The 17,874-nt window shown below is 37.0% G+C and overlaps 1 protein-coding gene across 6 annotated transcripts in view; it reads right to left on the minus strand.

Moving 5' to 3' along the window:
• Window positions 1-17,874, minus strand: part of USH2A (usherin) — an 848,241-nt gene that overhangs the window by 642,385 nt on the left and 187,982 nt on the right. For all 6 annotated transcript variants that reach the window (XR_011381453.1, XM_070055318.1, XM_008268426.4 and 3 more), the window contains exons 12-13: window positions 4,589-4,784; window positions 362-1,003 (exon numbers count right to left, since the gene is read on the minus strand). Coding sequence is in view for 5 of the 6 variants with exons in the window: in XM_070055318.1 (XP_069911419.1) it covers window positions 362-1,003; window positions 4,589-4,784 (838 nt within the window). In the remaining variant the exon portion in view is untranslated. The remainder of the gene's footprint in view (window positions 1-361; window positions 1,004-4,588; window positions 4,785-17,874) is intronic.

The raw sequence follows: 17,874 nt of genomic DNA on the forward strand, positions 1-17,874 counted from the left end.
TATTCTTCCTGTTCATAATCACTTTCCAATTAGTAAATAGGGATTTATTTCAAGTTGAGAAATTAAGGCTCAATGATGAAATATATAGGTTCTCAAAAGGTTCGTAGAAAATGCATATTATGAGAAAAACTATACATGGCTTTCAAAATTATCTGGCACAAAAATAACTTTTCTTTTAATTTCATTTTCAATGAACTTTTCAAATCTCCTTGTGTCTGTGTAAGATAATGACATAAATATAACAATGGTTTTGGAGAGAATTTTCTTAGAAGCTTCAAATCAAAAACAGAATAATTTCATGTTATAGAATAACAAAGTAAATGTCATTGTGAGCTGAAAATATAACAAGTTTCTCCCTTACCTGGTTGACAGTGATTACACCTTCTTCCTTGACGATTAGGCAAGCATGGGCACTGGCCAGTGACTGGGTCGCACACAGTCCCAGGTAATGTCCCCAAGGAGTCACACTCACACATCTGGCAGCCTTGAATATCGCTAATGGTCAGATTGTACCTGTGGGGCTCACACTGGTTACAGTGCCGACCTGTTACCCCTGATTTGCAAGAACATTGTCCTGTTGACTTGTTACACAGCAGAGAACCATTCTCTGTCCCAGTCTCATCACAGTTACAAGGCAGACAGAGAAAAGAATCGTTTTGCTGTAGGTAGAAATATCCGTCCAAGCATTCATTGCACTGTCTCCCTCCAACGTTGGGTCTACAGAGGCACTGCCCTGTTTTGGAGTCACAGTCCGTCCCAGTGACTGAGCCTGCTGTGTTGCAGTCACAGGCCTTACAATCGGTGACGTCCAAACCATAAAAGTTCTCTCTGCAGGTGTCGCACTGAAGTCCTCTGGCTTCTTTTTTACACTCACACTGCCCAGAAAGAGGATTGCAGAATTTGTTCACTGAGCCATGGAGGTTACACTGGCAGGGCTCACATCCATCATCATTTAAACTTCGAAGAAATTTAAATCCAAAATTGCAATGATCACATCGAAGCCCTGAAGATAAAATACAATTTAAAAGAATAGGAAGGGAAAATGATTCCATTGAAGATAGGTAAATCACAAACAATGCTACTGCAGACACTTCATATGGACACAAAATTCTGAGTGTTTTCTCACAAGCAATGCCACAGAAGGCTATTTGGATACTGAAAATACAATGGCAATACTTAATTTAGCTCTCATACACAGCTTTGTTTGCAATTTTAGAAAATTTTAATTATTTATTACATAATGCAATGCAAATTGCTTAATGCAACTGGTTGTTCTATTATCCATATTGGAGTTCTTTTCCATATTAACAAATATTAAAATCATTTTTAAAAAAGAATGTTAATTTAAATGTATAGAATTGCATATTACCACATAAATTATATTCCTTGAAATCAGAATTCCCCAAACACATTTAATAAGATGTTCAGCGGGGTTACAAATTGTTAGTTCCACAAGGAGAATAATTTCTAGAAATATAATGTGTACAGCCTGGTAACTATAATAATGTATACTTGAAAACTGCTAAGAGATTAGATCTTAAATGTTCTTGCCAGAAAAACATAAGTATTAGAGGTGGTGAATATCTTAATTACATTGAATTAATCATTTCACAATATATAAGTATATATCATCCATGTATATATCAAAACATCATGTTGTACCCTTTTACAATTTTTGCTTATTGTCCTTTAATAAAGCTGAGTAAAGAAAAAATAAAACATTAAGCTGATACGTATTTTGTGATAATAACATACTCTTGCTTCTGAATATCATACTTTCAAATAATTATTATGAATAAAACTGATCTAATTTTTATTTTAATCCTTTTGTGTGCTCCTATATTTTATCATTTTCAGTTAATATAAATTATGCTCTTCTTGGCTCATAAAGCAATCACATGGCTTGTCATATTGTGTGATTCAGAATATACCTCTTAAACACTAAGTAAATTCTGTTCTTTATATCACTTTTACTTAAAGGAGAACTTATTTACATTTTCCAAATGGAGAAAAATGTTTTGTCATCTAAACTTAAATCTTCAACAACTTAGGTTAGTCTCCTAAAGGGTATTACAATCAAAGGAATAAAAAAGGAATTTAGAATAGTAAATGTTTAGATGCAAAATGTTTCCCTGAGATAGTCTTCATATATTCATGAATTTAAATAGCTGACTACCTGGAATTGAATCAACTGAAACATTTATTTCAAGCTACAAGAGCAATAAAAAATATTAGTCCTAAAATAAGAGTCAAAAACACATTGAGGAACTCATATGTAGAAAAGCATTTCCTAAAGTGGAAGGAAATGCGTAATATGTATGTATATATATGGATAAAAATTCAAGAACTCCAATAGAAGGCAAGTTCTTTAACAGTGATGAATGACTCACCTAAGGCATATCATTTAATTTCAATAAGGAAAATAAAAAAGGACCACTATTGCTGCAAATTTTAAAAATAACTGTATTGTTAACAATAATTATGACTCATTTTGAACTATTAAAATTGGTCTACATGGATTCATATCATATCAGTTTTAAAAATATGCGCAGTGCTTATTTGAATATGCCATACATATTCCTGACAGGTAATCTATTCCTAACGATACTCAGGAAGGCCTACAGGGCATCACATTCAGTGTTAACAAGTACAGGCGAGTTAGCACACTTGGCATTTAATTCACATTCTTCTCCCTTTTTATTCTAGATGAATGACCTACTTTAATAAAATTATTGGTGCTAATGTATTTTACTGGTGATAGAATCATTAGTAAGATTTAACAGTTTTGTTAACTCTAACAGTTTGCTTTCTGAAGCATATACAATATACATTTGTATTTTCTGTTTTTCCCCCTTCATATTAACAATGTAAAATTGAATAAGGTTACTTGCTAACCAAATTAGGACAATAAATATAAATGTATATAAACATATATAGATATCAGGTTTATGTTTTTGCGAAGATACTAAAGCCACAGAAATAACTCTAGAAATAATTGTTCATAGTACTAAAATGATATAGTCATCATATGTTCTTGCAGAAAAGTATACGGAACAACCAATAGGTAAATAACATGACAAATTCTATGTAAATTTGGATTTTTTCCCTTCCTCAAGCTCTGGAATCTAACCACCACAGGAAATACTCCCTTAATATAGAAAAGTAGCCCTCTCATTGTATGTTTCACATTAAAGAATAAAGGATGCCACAGAGACTGAATTCAAGTCTTATGAATTAATTTGGCATCACAGATAATATATAAAAAGACGTGCTTCTTTTGAAAAGCCAGTTATTTCATTCTTGCTAAAAAGTTAGTTTGGATATACTTGAAATGCACAAAGATAAGGCATGTCACAGATTCTGACCCAATCTTTTTTGAAGTCAGAGAAATCTCATGTAATACCATCTAGAGCATCCATATTCCTTTTTATTAACGTGAATTGGAATGCTTTGCTAACTGAAATCCATAACATGATAAATGTATAACTAAAAATGTAAAACATGAAGAATTAGATTCAGGAATTACATGACAGAAGTGAAAGCATTAAAGGTAAGTTCATGTATACGCGTGCAAATAAATGTATGTGTGTGTGGTCACTGCTGCGCATGTTTTATTCCTGTAAGGCACAGGTCAGTATTACAAAAACCATGAAATACTCAGTGACTTGAATGACAATAGAAAGGCAAAGGTCTTTTTTAAACTTCCTATACGAACCAAGATAGATTCAGTTACAATACTGGACTCACTTCATCAGGAAACTTTCCTCTCATAATATTCTCATATATCAAAATTTCAAAGTGCATTATGTATATAGTGTGTTTTGGGCACTTGATAAATTTTGTCCTTATGTGGCGGTGGTTCCCCTCAAAAATGTTGGATGTAATAAATTGCTATAATCAAATCTAATTTCTGAAAAATACCTGTGGGAGTAACAAACAAAAAAGCACGTCGTGTATAAAAAAATGATAAATAACACCGAAGGTAGCTGTTTATTATAATCAACTTGGCAGTGAATTACAAAATTAAAATTATGTGGCCCTTTATAACTAACCCCAGCAATATACATGATCTGTGGAATTATGTTGACTTATTTTGCATTTCATAGGAACAGTTCAAAGAAATATAATAGAAAAAAATGGAAAGATTTATCACAAAGCTCCCTGTAGCAAAGAATATTTTGAAAAAAATCCATTTATTTTGGTCTATTAAGAAAACTAGCATGGAAATGATTTGCTTAGAACTCATTAAGTATAAAACATTTTGAAAAAGTGCTAATTTTCTAAAAGAAACATCTATGCAGTCAGCAAATGATATTTTTCTGTGACTTATTAGTATTGAACCATGTGAACTAATGCGGCTACAGAATAAAGGAAGTTCTAAAGGGTTGATTAAACTAAGCTTCAAGCTGTAGTTTGATAGAAATATTAATTTAATCATTTTTAGACAGTTAATTTCATCCAAATTGTTTTTTTTTCAGCCTGCCTTGAGCGAGGAAATTTGCTTTACTCTTCAGTTAAGAAATCAAATAGAGAATTTTATTCCAGATGGTAATAGAGATGTGACTGTAAACTTTTGCATTACACATACCAATAACGTTTGCTTTGCACTTGCACTGGCCTGAATTTTGGTGACAGGTAATATCTCCATCCACTGTCCCAGAGGTATTGCAGTTACAGGGACTGCAGCCATCAGGATCCAACTCTTGTAGATTGTAGAATCCATTCTGGCACTGATTGCACTGTCTGCCAGACACATGTCTCTTACAATTACATTGGCCTCCAATCTAGAGAAGATAGAACATTTTGTAGAATGATGAACGTATCTATTTTTAGATAATTTGCTCATTAGGTACAAGACAGGGAGGGAGGGAGAGAAAAAAAAACTTTAAATGTTAAATAGACAAGAAGGTAATAAGGTATTTTTCCTCTTGACACAAAACATGGATGGCTTCAGCAGGGTGCATATATAGAACTGAATGGAAATAAACTCCACGGAAGACAGCAGTGAGTAAAATGGAAAGGGAGAATTAAGCATAACAGAGTATACATATATACAAAGAAATCAAAATATAGAGATGAAAAGACTAAAAAGTAGTTCATTTGGTTTTGTTTTATTCCTCTCACCTTACTACCTGGTTGACCCAGACACATTTTATATACGCCAGGTGTTTAAACTAAGAAGAATCTTTCTGTAATAACATCGTCCCATCAAGGTTTGTATAGTGTGTTAAGTTTTTTGTTAGTAGCATCACTTATGCCTACTGATATTAACCTTAATATATTTTTCTTACACAACTCCCCCTTCAGGAATATTCAGTAAACCACTGATATTATTCTTTCATCATACTATGACTGTTTGGCTGATTTATATTATGACAAAATATACAAAAACATTACGCCGGCGCCGCGGCTCACTAAGCTAATCCTCCGCCTAGCGGCGCCGGCACACCGGGTTCTAGTCCCGGTCGGGGCACCGGATTCTGTCCCAGTTGCCCCTCTTCCAGGCCAGCTCTCTGCTGTGGCTAGGGAGTGCAGTGGAGGATGGCCCAAGTGCTTGGGCCCTGCACCCCATGGGAGACCAGGAGAAGCACCTGGCTCCTGCCATCGGATCAGCGCGGTGCGCCGGCCGCAGCGCGCTGGCCGCGGCGGCCATTGGAGTGTGAACCAACGGCAAAGGAAGACCTTTCTCTCTGTCTCTCTCTCTCACTGTCCACTCTGCCTGTCAAAAAAACAAAACAAAACAAAACAAAACAAAACAAAAAAAAAACATTACTTGTTTTAGAGCATTTGAAAGCAATGTAAAACACTGGGGCCGGCACCGTGGCTCACTAGGCTAATCCTCCGCCTGCAGCGCCGGCACACCAGGTTCTAATCCCGGTCGGGGCGCCGGATTCTGTCCCGGTTGCCCCTCTTCCAGGCCAGCTCTCTGCTATGGCCCGGAAGTGCAGTGGAGGATGGCCCAAGTGCTTGGGCCCTGCACCCGCATGGGAGACCAGGAGAAGCACCTGGCTCCTGCCTTTGGAACAGCACAATGCGCTGGCCGCAGCGCGCAGGCTGCGGCGGCCATTGGAGGATGAACCAACGGCAAAGGAAGACCTTTCTCTCTCTGTCTCTCTCTCTCTCACTGTCCACTCTGCCTGTCAAAAAAAAAAAAAAATGGGTATGCTTTCTCTTCAAGCTGCCATCATCAGAATAAAATTACACAAAACATGCAATGGTCATCCACTGTATACATAGATAATATGAGGGTACTTCAAAATGTTCATGGAATAATAGAATCAAAATATGTTATATTGGTGTGAAAGTTCTGAAATCCACACACAGTTTGCACATAGCATGCATTTTCCTTGAACTAGTTGAAGCTCGCTTCCACTGTTAGTACACAACAGAGCTAAAACTTACTTGGAAGAGGACACATGTAATGAGATGTAAAATAAAGATGAGAAACTTAATAATAACTCAGGGATGTAATAGAGAGCTGTAGACACAGACTCAAATCTCTGTTAACAGTCAGGAGTGGCCTTTCTTCCGCTCATTTTCCTTCACTTGATCTAAAGCCACAATTACAGGTATGGTTTCCACAGATAGAAGTATCCTACATGTGGGAAGACATGATTTGATCTACACTGATTTCAAGGTATTAAGAACTATCACAGGAGTTTAGGATTCAGTTGCAAGAATTTGAATGGAAAATAGCTTTAAATGAAACTATTTAAAAAAAATCTATCATTCACTGCTTCATTTTTCCCTATCTGAGAAATAGGAAGACCTGAAATCATTATTTTAAGATCAGATAATTTACATGAAATGATGTAAGATCTTGAAAATTAAAGCATTATAAATATACCAGATGTAATTGTGGATAGCAATGAGTCTCAATACTCAAAACACATGCAGATTTGTCAAATTGAGCAACACTATGCATGCCTCCTCACTCCAGCCTGTGTTACCTACCCCCAGCTCCCATCTAACTCCATAAGAAACCAGATAATCACTCACGATAGGAATCTGATTGGCAGCGCAAAAATAAATGGTGCTTATTTGTCACATACAGCCATGGTTAGCACTCTGATCAACACTAGGATACCTTCTTTTCATTTAGACCTTTTTTTTTTTTTTTTTTTTTTTTTTTTTGGTGATTCACGTGTGTTATTTCTGTTCTCCAAATAGTTGACAAGAAATGTAAGGGGTTGGGCATCTATTATATTTCTGTCAAGGAATAATCTAATACTTTCCCTGCTTGTAAAAGAATGGTCTTTCAAAACCAAGGAAGAGTGAAAAAGAAATAAAAATGCATTCTGTATAAAAACTACCTTTTATATATTTTGTTACATTATTATACATGCGTCAGATGGAGCATCTTTACCTCCTGAAACCTAAGTAAGACTGCTGGTAACCTTAATTCCACTCCTTCTGAGGGATAGAAGTGCTGCTTAAGTATATAAACTTTCTATATGGGTGAATAACCTCATAGTCACCCTGGCCCATACTTTTTGCTTGACTCCTGAGAGCACTGCCCTGTATCCTCCAGTGGGAAAACTTGGCCAATGTTTCAAATTCAAGGAGAATATTTGTTAAAAAAAAAAAAAAAGAAGAAAGAACATTTGCCATTCTATGGGTCTGCTGTGTATCTCACTTCCCATGTTGGATCATTCTCTCCCTTTTTTATTCTATCAGCTAGTATTTGCAGACACTGTTCTTGTTTATGTGATCCCTTTGGTTCTTAGTCCTATCATTACAATCAATTGTGAACAGAAATCGATCACTGGGACTAGTGAGATGGCATTGGTACGTGCCACCTCGATGGGATTGAATTCGAATTCCCTGGTATGTTGCTAACTCTACCATTTGAGGTAAGTCAGCTTGAGCATGTCCCGAATTGCACATCTCTTCCCTCTCTTATTCCCACTCTTATATTTAACAGCGATCACTTTTCAGTTAAGTTTCAGCACTTAAGAAGAATTGTGTATTGATTACAGTATTCAACCAAAAGTATTAAGTAGAACAAACAAAAAAAAATACTAAGAGGGATAACATATTAAGCTGCTCATCAGCAGTCAGGGTGAGGGCTGATCAAGTCACCGTTTCTCACAGTGTTCATTTCAGTTTAACAGATTTCCTTTTTGGTGCTCAGTTAGTTGTCACCTATCAAGGAGAACAAGTGGTATTTGTCCCTTTGGGATTGGCTTATTTCACTCAGCATAATGTTTTCCAAATTCCTAACAGGGATCACTTTTCAGTTAAAATTTAAACACCTAAGAACAATTGTGTGTTAATTACAGAGTTCAACCAATGGTACTAGAACAAAAAAAAAATACTAAAATGGATAAAGTATTACATTGTACATCAACCGTCAGGACAAGAGCTGATCAAGTCACTGTTTCTCATAGTGTCCATTTCACTTCAACAAGTTTCACCTTTGGTGCTCAGTTAGTTGTCGCCGATCAGGGAGAACATATATTTGTCCCTTTGGGACTGGCTTAATTCACTCAGCATGATGTTTTCCAAATTCCTCCATCTTGTTGCAAATGACTGGGTTTCGTTGTTTTTGACTGCTGTATAGTATTCTATAGAGTACATGTCCCATAATTTCTTTATCCAGTCTACTGTTGATGGGCATTTGGGTTGGTTCCAGGTCTTAGCTATTGTGAATTGAGCTGCAATAAACATTAATGTGCAGACTGCTTTTTTGTTTGCTAATTTAATGTTCTAACAGCACTCTGGCCTCATAATCAGCCTTAAGGCATGTGGTTCCGGCTGAAATGCCTGTGAGAGTATTTCAGGCATGGAAAGCCAAGACACTCTGGGGAAAAAAAAAAAAAAAAAAAAAAAAAAAAAAAAAACCTAAATGAAAGATATCCACGAGTGGAAAGAATAGGTCATCAAAGAAGGAGGTACCTTTCTCTGAAGGGAGGAGAGAACTTCCACTTTGACCATGGCCTTGTCTAAATATGATCAGAGTCAGTGAACTCAGGGGGCTTCCATAGCCTTGGCAGCTCATGACAAGAGCCTAGGGTGATTACTGAGGCCATAAACAAGAGTGTCAATTTGTTAAGTCAACAACAGGAGTCACTGTGCACTTACTCCTCATGTAGGATCTCTGTCCTTAGTGTGCTGTACATTGAGATTAGGAGAGAGAACACGAGAGGAAGGAAGAGGAAGGGTGGGAGCATGGGTGGGAGGGAGGGTAGAGTGGGAAGTATCACTATGTTCCTAACTCTGTATATATGAAATACATGAAATTTGTACACCTTAAATTTAAAAAATACACAAAAAGTCAGATAACATGCTCTCTTTCCATGCTCATTGATAGAATACTTCCATACTAACTCTAGGTTAACATATTGATCTTATTTGCCCAACAAAATGTTAGCAAAAACAATGTAAGAAGAAGCTTGAGAATGGTTATACATCTTGTATTCATTCTCTTTTACTGGACTTAAAACTCTCAGATCACCTTGTGAACAAGCTCAAGCTGTCCTGTTGGAGCGTCAGAGGACAATGAAGAGAAACAAGTTTCCAGCCAACAGATGCTCCTAACACCACAATTACATGCTTGCTAACCACCACATATGTGAGTGAGGTCTCCCTCAGTTATCTAGCTACCAGTATTCTCACCATCTAACCACAGAAAATGAGGCAGTAACCAAAACAGCCACGCCAATTCAGACCAGCACAAAGCCAAACCATAGAATTGTAAATACATAATTATTAATGTGTTAAGCCAGTAAAGGAAGTCACACAAGTTAACAGATATGATATTGACTACAACGTCAATTAAATTTCTGTTCGTGCCAGATGCTGTGAATCTTTTCTTGTTGAGTGCTAGATATTTTAGTGTTCTTACAAATATTCCTGACCTTTGATCTGGGATGTAATGAAATTACTTGGGAACAGTTTGTTCCCTGGAGGTGTTGTTCTTAATATTTATTAGGTGGCACTGCAGCAGTTCTCCATCTAATTCTCTGGAAATCGGGAGTTTTCTCCACTTGTGCTTCGCAAATAGGCACTATTCCCTGTTTTGTGTAAATACAAAGCCCTATTACCTAAATTCCTTACAGCTTGCATTTTCTCCTGCCTCAACACATGGAATGATCAGTAGTGAGCTGCATATTTAAGGAAGATAATTTGAATATCTATGGAATTACCTCTTTTCCACTGTTTCTCCTCTCTGCAAACTCTAACCACTTTGGATTTGCAAAACTCTTGCCCCCATCTATTACAACTTCCAGCAATTGGAAGACTCATCTAATGTATTTCCTATCTCACAGGGAACACTGTCATTTCTGCCTAATAGCCAAGGTCTTGCCAACAATTGTTTGATATATATTTTGACCATTTTTTTGTCATTTCAGGTGGAAATATAAATCTAGTAGATTTACTTGTTTAGTTGGAAGTAGAAATCTCAAAATGACTTTTTGACTCAATTTTGGAGAAGATGAGATGACAAAATCCAGAGAATTTCCATTAGCTGAATCACAGATGGAATTGCATTGGAAACTATTCATTTGGCTTTTACCATAAACTTCAAGTTCTGAAACCAAATAACACAGAGCTCCAAAGAAGGTTAGCAAAGATACCTTTGCACATTATACCAGGGAAAAGGGATGTACCAATCAAAAATGCCAAGCTGACCCTCCGCTGCTCAAGAATCATCTTCTTAAGCAGCCAAAATTGGAGCTATAAACCACCAATCACTCCATCAGCACATTTTCTTAAACACAAATTCTGAAATGTAGCAGAATTTGTACAGAGATTGGCAGAGGTGCAATGTACAAAATGCTCAGACGTCTAAGAAACAGCATGAGGAACAGAATTCAGAAACATACTGGCTTCTCTGCCTGTAAAGTAAGGGAGCAGATTCATTTTCATGTGGCATTGATTCAAGCACTTTAAATGTACACATTTTTTGCTTCATAAAAAAACTCACTTGAAACAAAAGTTCTTGCCTCAATCTATGTTACCACTAAGTAATATGTTACTATCCAAAACAGTTAATTAAATTATGATTAAGCTGATCCTTAGGTATATATGTGAATATGGTGGTTTGTGCTCAAGATGATAGAAGTAAAGGATAAGCATATTGTATATCTTTGGCTATCTGAAAAAGGATTGACCTTGCTAGAAATGGTTCACTCATGTAATAGTAAAGAGAAAACAATCATAAAGAACAATAGGAAAGGAGTAAAAATAACAATAATGTGATTATTTTGCTCAATAAAAAATGTAGGTAATAATTATAACTATTGTCATGAAAACATACATTTAAATAGTTATAACCAAAAGTAAGAGTATTTTTGCAAAATCCAGATGAAGAATTTGCCTATTTCCTCTTTTTCCCAACACTATAATAAAATAATAAGAATCTTTTTTAAAAAACTATAATCCAAAAATTGACTGACATCAGTAAGAAAAACAATAGGGAAGTAAAAATCGTACTATTAATTTCAAGGGCAGAAAATGTGAGGAAGACATATGAATACTGACAATATTCTTGACTAACCAGAGAAACTAAAATTTCCACCTGAATTGGATTCCTAAAATAAGGAACTGAATTTTCCCCTAGAACCCCTTAAAGTCTTAAGACATGGGACAGTAAAACATTGAAAAGAAGATGATGTAGGCCTTAAATTAAAACACAAAATCTCAACAGGGAGTGATTTTGAAGCCTAAGGACAATGGGCAGCGGCTGGAGAATGTCTTGGGTGTCCCAGTTTGGGGAGGACTTCAATAGACATCTAGTGTGGAGAAGCCTAAGAATCATCTAAATAATATAATTTATACAACTCCTCTCCCCAAAACATTATTCAGACCAAAATATCCAAAGCTGAGAATCATGGTTAGAGGAATTCTATTTAAAACATATTTAGATTTTCAAGTCTTTTCAAGTCCATACCCAAATCATATCTACCCCATAATGACATTCATTTTGTTGTCAAGAGAAATTGAAATTAACCAGTTCCATTTCATGAGGTCATCAACAGCTTATAAGTGAATAGAAATGGAAGTATCAGGTACCAGTCTAAATATACTGCCTCTGCTCTACCAGCACCACCACTTCCTTCTTCTGCAAGGCCTCTAGTAAGCTAGGAGCCATCTTACAATTTTCATTTTGAATTCCTTTTCAAGTATTACTCAAAGACACCGGGAAGTTACATGAACTAAAGAAATCCTTACATAACATGGATGAGAAATTCAGCATAAAAAATACAGATATTAAAGAAAAGTCAAACTGAAATATTAGGAATGAGGAAATCAACTTGTCAAGTAAATACTACAGTGGAAAGCATTAACAACAGGCTTGGTGAGGCATAAGAACGAGTATCTGAACTAGAAGACAAGTATTTTGAAATATATCCATCAGACAAAAAATAAAAAGAGAAGGAGGGGGCTGGCACTGTGGCATAGCAGGTAAAGCTGCAGCCTGCAATGCTGGCATCCCATATGGATGCCGGTTCAAGTCCCCACAGCCCCACTTCCAATCCAGCTCTCTGCTATGGTCTGGAAAGCAGTAGAAGATGGCCCAAGTTCTTGGGCCTCTGCACCTGTGTGGGAGACCAAGAAGAAGCTCCTGGCTCCTGACTTTGGATCAGCACAGCTCTAGCCACTAAAAGGAATTGGGAGTGAACTAGCGGATGAAAGACCTCTCTCTCTCTCTCTCTGCCTCTCCTTTTCTCTCTGTGTAGCTTTTTCAAATAAATAAATAAATCCTTTTTTAAAAATGAGAAGGAGGTGGCAGAAGAATTAGCAAAAACAGAAATAATGTTCAGGGTCTATAGGATACTACCAAACAGCCAAACATATGTCTTAGGAGTTTCTGAAGGAATGGAAAAACAGAATGACTTAGAAAACTTATTCAATTAAGTAATAGAAAATTTCCCTAATTTGGAGAATTATATAGACATCCAAACCCTGGAAGCACATAAAACCCCAAAAAGACATGACCAGAAAAGATCTTCACCATGACAAATTATAGTCAAACTTTCAAAAGTATTTTAATTTAGAAAATTTTCTAAAATTTGCAAGAGAGAAACATATTACTTTTAAATGATCTCCAATTAGATTGACAGATTTCTCATCAGAAACTCTTCAGTCTAGGAGAGAATGGAGAGATATAATCTAAGTGCTAAAAAAAAAAATCAACCCAGAATACTGTACCCTGTGAAACTCTCAGTTATAAATGAATGTGAAATAAAGATCTTTGAGACTAACAAAAATATCTCCAAGATAAACAAAAATTTAAAGAATTTGTTACCACCTGGTCAGTCTTACAAATGATACTTAAGGATGTACTACACACTGAAACAAAAAAAGATAATCATCATCATGAAAGAATTTGAATGCAGAAAACCTCTAAGTAAAAATACAAAAGAGACCCAAAACAAATTATATGAATATTTATGGAAATATGGCAAGCCCTAGTCAATACATAGCAGCAGTAACTTTGAATGTAAATGGACTAAATTCTCCAATTAGAAGATACAGGGCCTGTGCCACAGCTCACTAGGCTAATCCTCTGCCTGCAGCACTGGCACCCTGGGTTCTATTCCCGGTTGGGGCACCGGATTCTGTCCCGGTTGCTCCTCTTCCAGGCCAGCTCTCTGCTGTGGCCCCGGGAGTGCAGTGGAGGATGGCCCAGGTCTTCGGGCTCTGCACCTGCATGGGAAACCAAGAGGAAGCACCTGGCTCCTGGCTTCGGATCAGTGCAGTGCACTGGCCGCAACGCGCCATTGTAGTGGCCACTTGGGAGGTGAACCAACGGAAAAAGGAAGACCTTTCTCTCTGTCTCTCTCTCTCTCACTGTCTAACTGCCTGTCAAAAAAAAAAAAAAAAAAAAGACTAGTTGAATGGATTAGAAAATAAATAAGACCCATCTATATGCTGCCTACAAGAAACACACCTTGCCAATAAAAATAAAAACAGAATGAAAGTGTAAGAATGGAAAAAGTTATTTTATCTAATTTATTGGTGATGATTCTATTTTTTTAAAATTTTAAAACTCATTTTATTATCAAAATAATTGGCTTCTTATTAAAATAGCCCAAATTAGGATATTCCATGTATTTATTTTTTTAACTTTTATTTAATGAATATAAATTTCCAAAGTACGGCTTATGGATTACAATGGCTTTTTCCCTCCCAATTTGTATGATAATGTAATTTCAACTTAATTTAAAATTACAGGCTCAATGCTCCACTAAATAAAGAGTTTAACCAGTAAAAATAGAAAGATCACTGCTCATCAGGAATATAGACAAGAGCTATAAACAGTAATCAAATCCCAAGATGTCAATTTTATTAATATACTTTAAGAGGTTTTTTTTTGTGTGTGTGTGTGTGTGTGTACTGTATATATTAGCTACCACAAGTCAGAGAAAACATGTTTGTCTTTTGGATCTGGCTTATTTCACTAAGCATAATAGTCTCCAGTTCCATCTTTTCTGTTGCAAAAGACAGAATGCTATTCTTTTTATGGCTGAACAGTATTCCATCATGTAGGTATATCATATAGCTTAGATATTATGAATTGTGCTGGAGCTTTTATGAACATAGAGGTACATGTAACCCTTCCATATGCTGCTTTCATCTCCTTTGGATATATTCTTAGGACTGGGATAGCTGGGTCATATTGTAGATCCATTTTCAGATTTCTGAGAAATCTATATTGTCTTCCATATTGGTTGTACCAGTTAACATTCCCACCAACAGTGTATTGGGGTACGTTTTCCTCTACATCCTAACCAGTGTTTGTTATTTAATTTCTGGATGATAACCATTCTAACTGTGGTAAGGTGAAACTTCATTGTGGTTTTTGTTTGCATTTCTCTGAAAGTAGTGTGCCTGACCATTTTTTCAAGTATCTGTTTTCTATTTGAATTTCATCTTCTGGAAAATGCTTGTTCATGTCTATTGCCCATTTTTTAGCTGGATTATATATTTTGTTGTTGTTGAGTTTCTTAAGCTCCTTATATACTCTGCATATTAATCCTTTATCAGATGCATAGTTAGCAAATATTTTCTATTAACTGGCTCTTTACCTTGTTACTTATCTCCTTTGTGGTGAAGAAACTTCTTAGCTTGATGGAATTCCCTTTGTCTATGTTCTTTTATTTCCTCTGCTTTTCGTGTTTCATTCAAGAAGTCTGCCTAGACCAATGTCTCACATTCTCTCCTTTATGTTTTCTTCCAGTAATTTTACAGGTTTCAGTTCTTAGGTTTAGACCCTTGGTACACTGTGAGTTGATTTTTATTTAGGATGTAAGGTAGGGTCTTTTTTTTTTTTTTTTTTTTTTTTTTTTTTTTTTTGACAGGCAGAGTTAGACAATGAGAGATAGAGACAGAGAGAAAGGTCTTCCTTCTCCATTGGTTCACCCCCCAGATGGCTGCTATGGCCGGTGCACTGAGCCAATCTGAAGCCAGGTGCTTCCTCCTGGTATCCTATGTGGGTGCAGGGCCCAAGGACCTGGCCATCCTCCACTGCACTCTCGGGCCACAAAAGAGAGCTGGCCTGGAAGAGGAGCAACCGGGACAGAATCCGGTGCCCCAACCGGGACTAGAACCCAGGGTGCCGACACCGCAGGCAGAGGATTAGCCTAGTGAGCTGCGGCTCCGGCCAAGGTAGAGGTCTTACTTCACATTTCTGCATGTGGAGATCCAATTTTCCCAACACCATTTGTTGAAAAGAATGTCCTTTCTCAAGGAAAGTTGGTTATAAGATGTGTAGATTAGTTTCTGGGTTTCAATTCTGTTCCAATGGTCCACATGTCCAGTACCAGGCTGTTATGATTGCAACTGCCCTATATTATGTCTTGAATCTGGTATTGTGATGCCTTTGGCTCTACTTTCCGTATTTAATATTGTTTTGACTATTTGGGTTCTTTTGTGTTTCTATATGGATTTTATGATTGTTTTTTCTAGATCTGTGAAGACTGTCCTTGATATTTTGATTGGAATCACATTGAATCTGTAGGTTGCTTGGGTAGCACAGACTTTTTGATTATATTAAATACTACAATCCATGAGCAGGGATGATTTTTCCTTTTTTTTTTTTGTTTCTTTTTCTATTTCTTTCCTTAATGTAGAGATATTTCACATCCTTGGTTAAATTTATTCCAAGGTATTTTAAATTTTTGCAGCTATTGTGAATGGGACTGATCTAATTTATTTCTCAGCATGACATTTTTAGTGTATACAAATGCTTTTGATTTTTGTGTGGTGATTTTATACCCTGTAACTCTGCCAAACTCTCTTATGAGTTCAGTAGTCTCTTAGTGGAGTCTTTTGGTTCTCCTTTAAATAGGATCCTGTCATCTGCACACAGGAATAATTTGAATTCCTCCTTTCCAATTTACATCCCTTTTGATTTCTGTTTCTTGCTTAATAACTCTGGCAAAATCTTCCAAAACTATATTAAATAGTAACATCCTGAGTGGCCATCTGTGTCTGGTTCCAGATCTTAGTGGAAGTGCTTTCAGTTTTTCTCCACTCAATATGATACCGGCTGTGAGATTGTCATATATTGTGTTGACTGTATATTCCTTCTATGCCCAATTTAAAATTTTCATAATGAAAAGATGTTTTGCCGGCACCGTGGCTCACTAGGCTAACCCTCCGCCTTGCGGCGCCAGCACACTGGGTTCTAGTCCCGGTTGGGGCGCCGGATTCTGTCCCGGTTGCCCCTCTTCCAGGCCAGCTCTCTGCTATGTCCAGGGAGTGCAGTGGAGGATGGCCCAAGTGCTTGGGCCCTGCACCCCATGGGAGACCAGGATAAGCACTTGGCTCCTGGCTTTGGATCAGCGCGATGCGCCAGCCGTAGCGCACCGGCCACGGCGGCCATTGGAGGGTGAACCAACGGTAAAGGAAGACCTTTCTCTCTGTCTCTCTCTCTCTCTCTCACTGTCCACTCTGCCTGCCAAAAAAAATAAAAAAAGAAAATATGTTTTATCAAATACTTTCTCTGCATCTATTGAGCTAATCATATGGTTTGTAGTCCTCCATTTGTTCAAGTGATATATCACATTCATTATTCTGCGTATGTTGAATCATACCTGCAGTCCTGTTCTGTACACCCATGGATGGCTACAATAGCTGGGACGGGGCCAGGTGAAGCCAGAAACCTATTCTGGGTCTCCCTTAAGAGTGGTAGGATCTCAAGTACTTGGACCATCCTCCATTGTCTCCCTGACACATTAGCAAGCAGCTGGGCGGAAATTGGAGAACCCGGGACTGGAACTGGTAATCCAACATGTTATGGTGATGTCCCAAGAGGCAGCTTAACTGTTGTATCTTTCCCTGGGTAGCATGTGCAGGAGGTGTAATGATAGATACACAGAAAAAATAAGCATATATAACAAAGGAATTATTGCACATAGGAAGAATGAAAAAATATGGATGTTTCAGATAGAGTTGATGTGATTTTCTAATGGATCATATATAGACAGTAAGAGAAAGAATCCAAAGATGATATCATGGCTTCTGGTCTGAGTAAATGGAGGCATAGAGTTGTCATTAACTAAAATGAAAAGATTTTAGATAAAACAGACTTGGAAGGGAAATAAGACCAGTTTGGGACACATTAAACTTGAGAGATATGTTTCATGTCATGTCATGTACTTTTGTAAATACGAGTATGGATTTCATTTAAACATTGTCATGCTTATAGATGATTTATAAAGTAAATATCCTCAAGGGGATGAGTGTGGATACAGCAAAGACCTAGAGAATTCTGGAGGACTCTCCAAGTAAGTGGCTGGGGCAAGTGGAACAAAAGGCATAAGAGAAAGAGGGACTGGCCAGGGGTTTGGCAGTAAAACCAGGAGAATGTGGCGTACTGGCATCCAAGTGACAAGGGAATGATCAACTATTTCTAATGCT

Source organism: Oryctolagus cuniculus, chromosome 13 (genome assembly GCF_964237555.1).
Source record: "Oryctolagus cuniculus chromosome 13, mOryCun1.1, whole genome shotgun sequence".
Lineage (NCBI taxonomy): Eukaryota > Metazoa > Chordata > Mammalia > Lagomorpha > Leporidae > Oryctolagus > Oryctolagus cuniculus.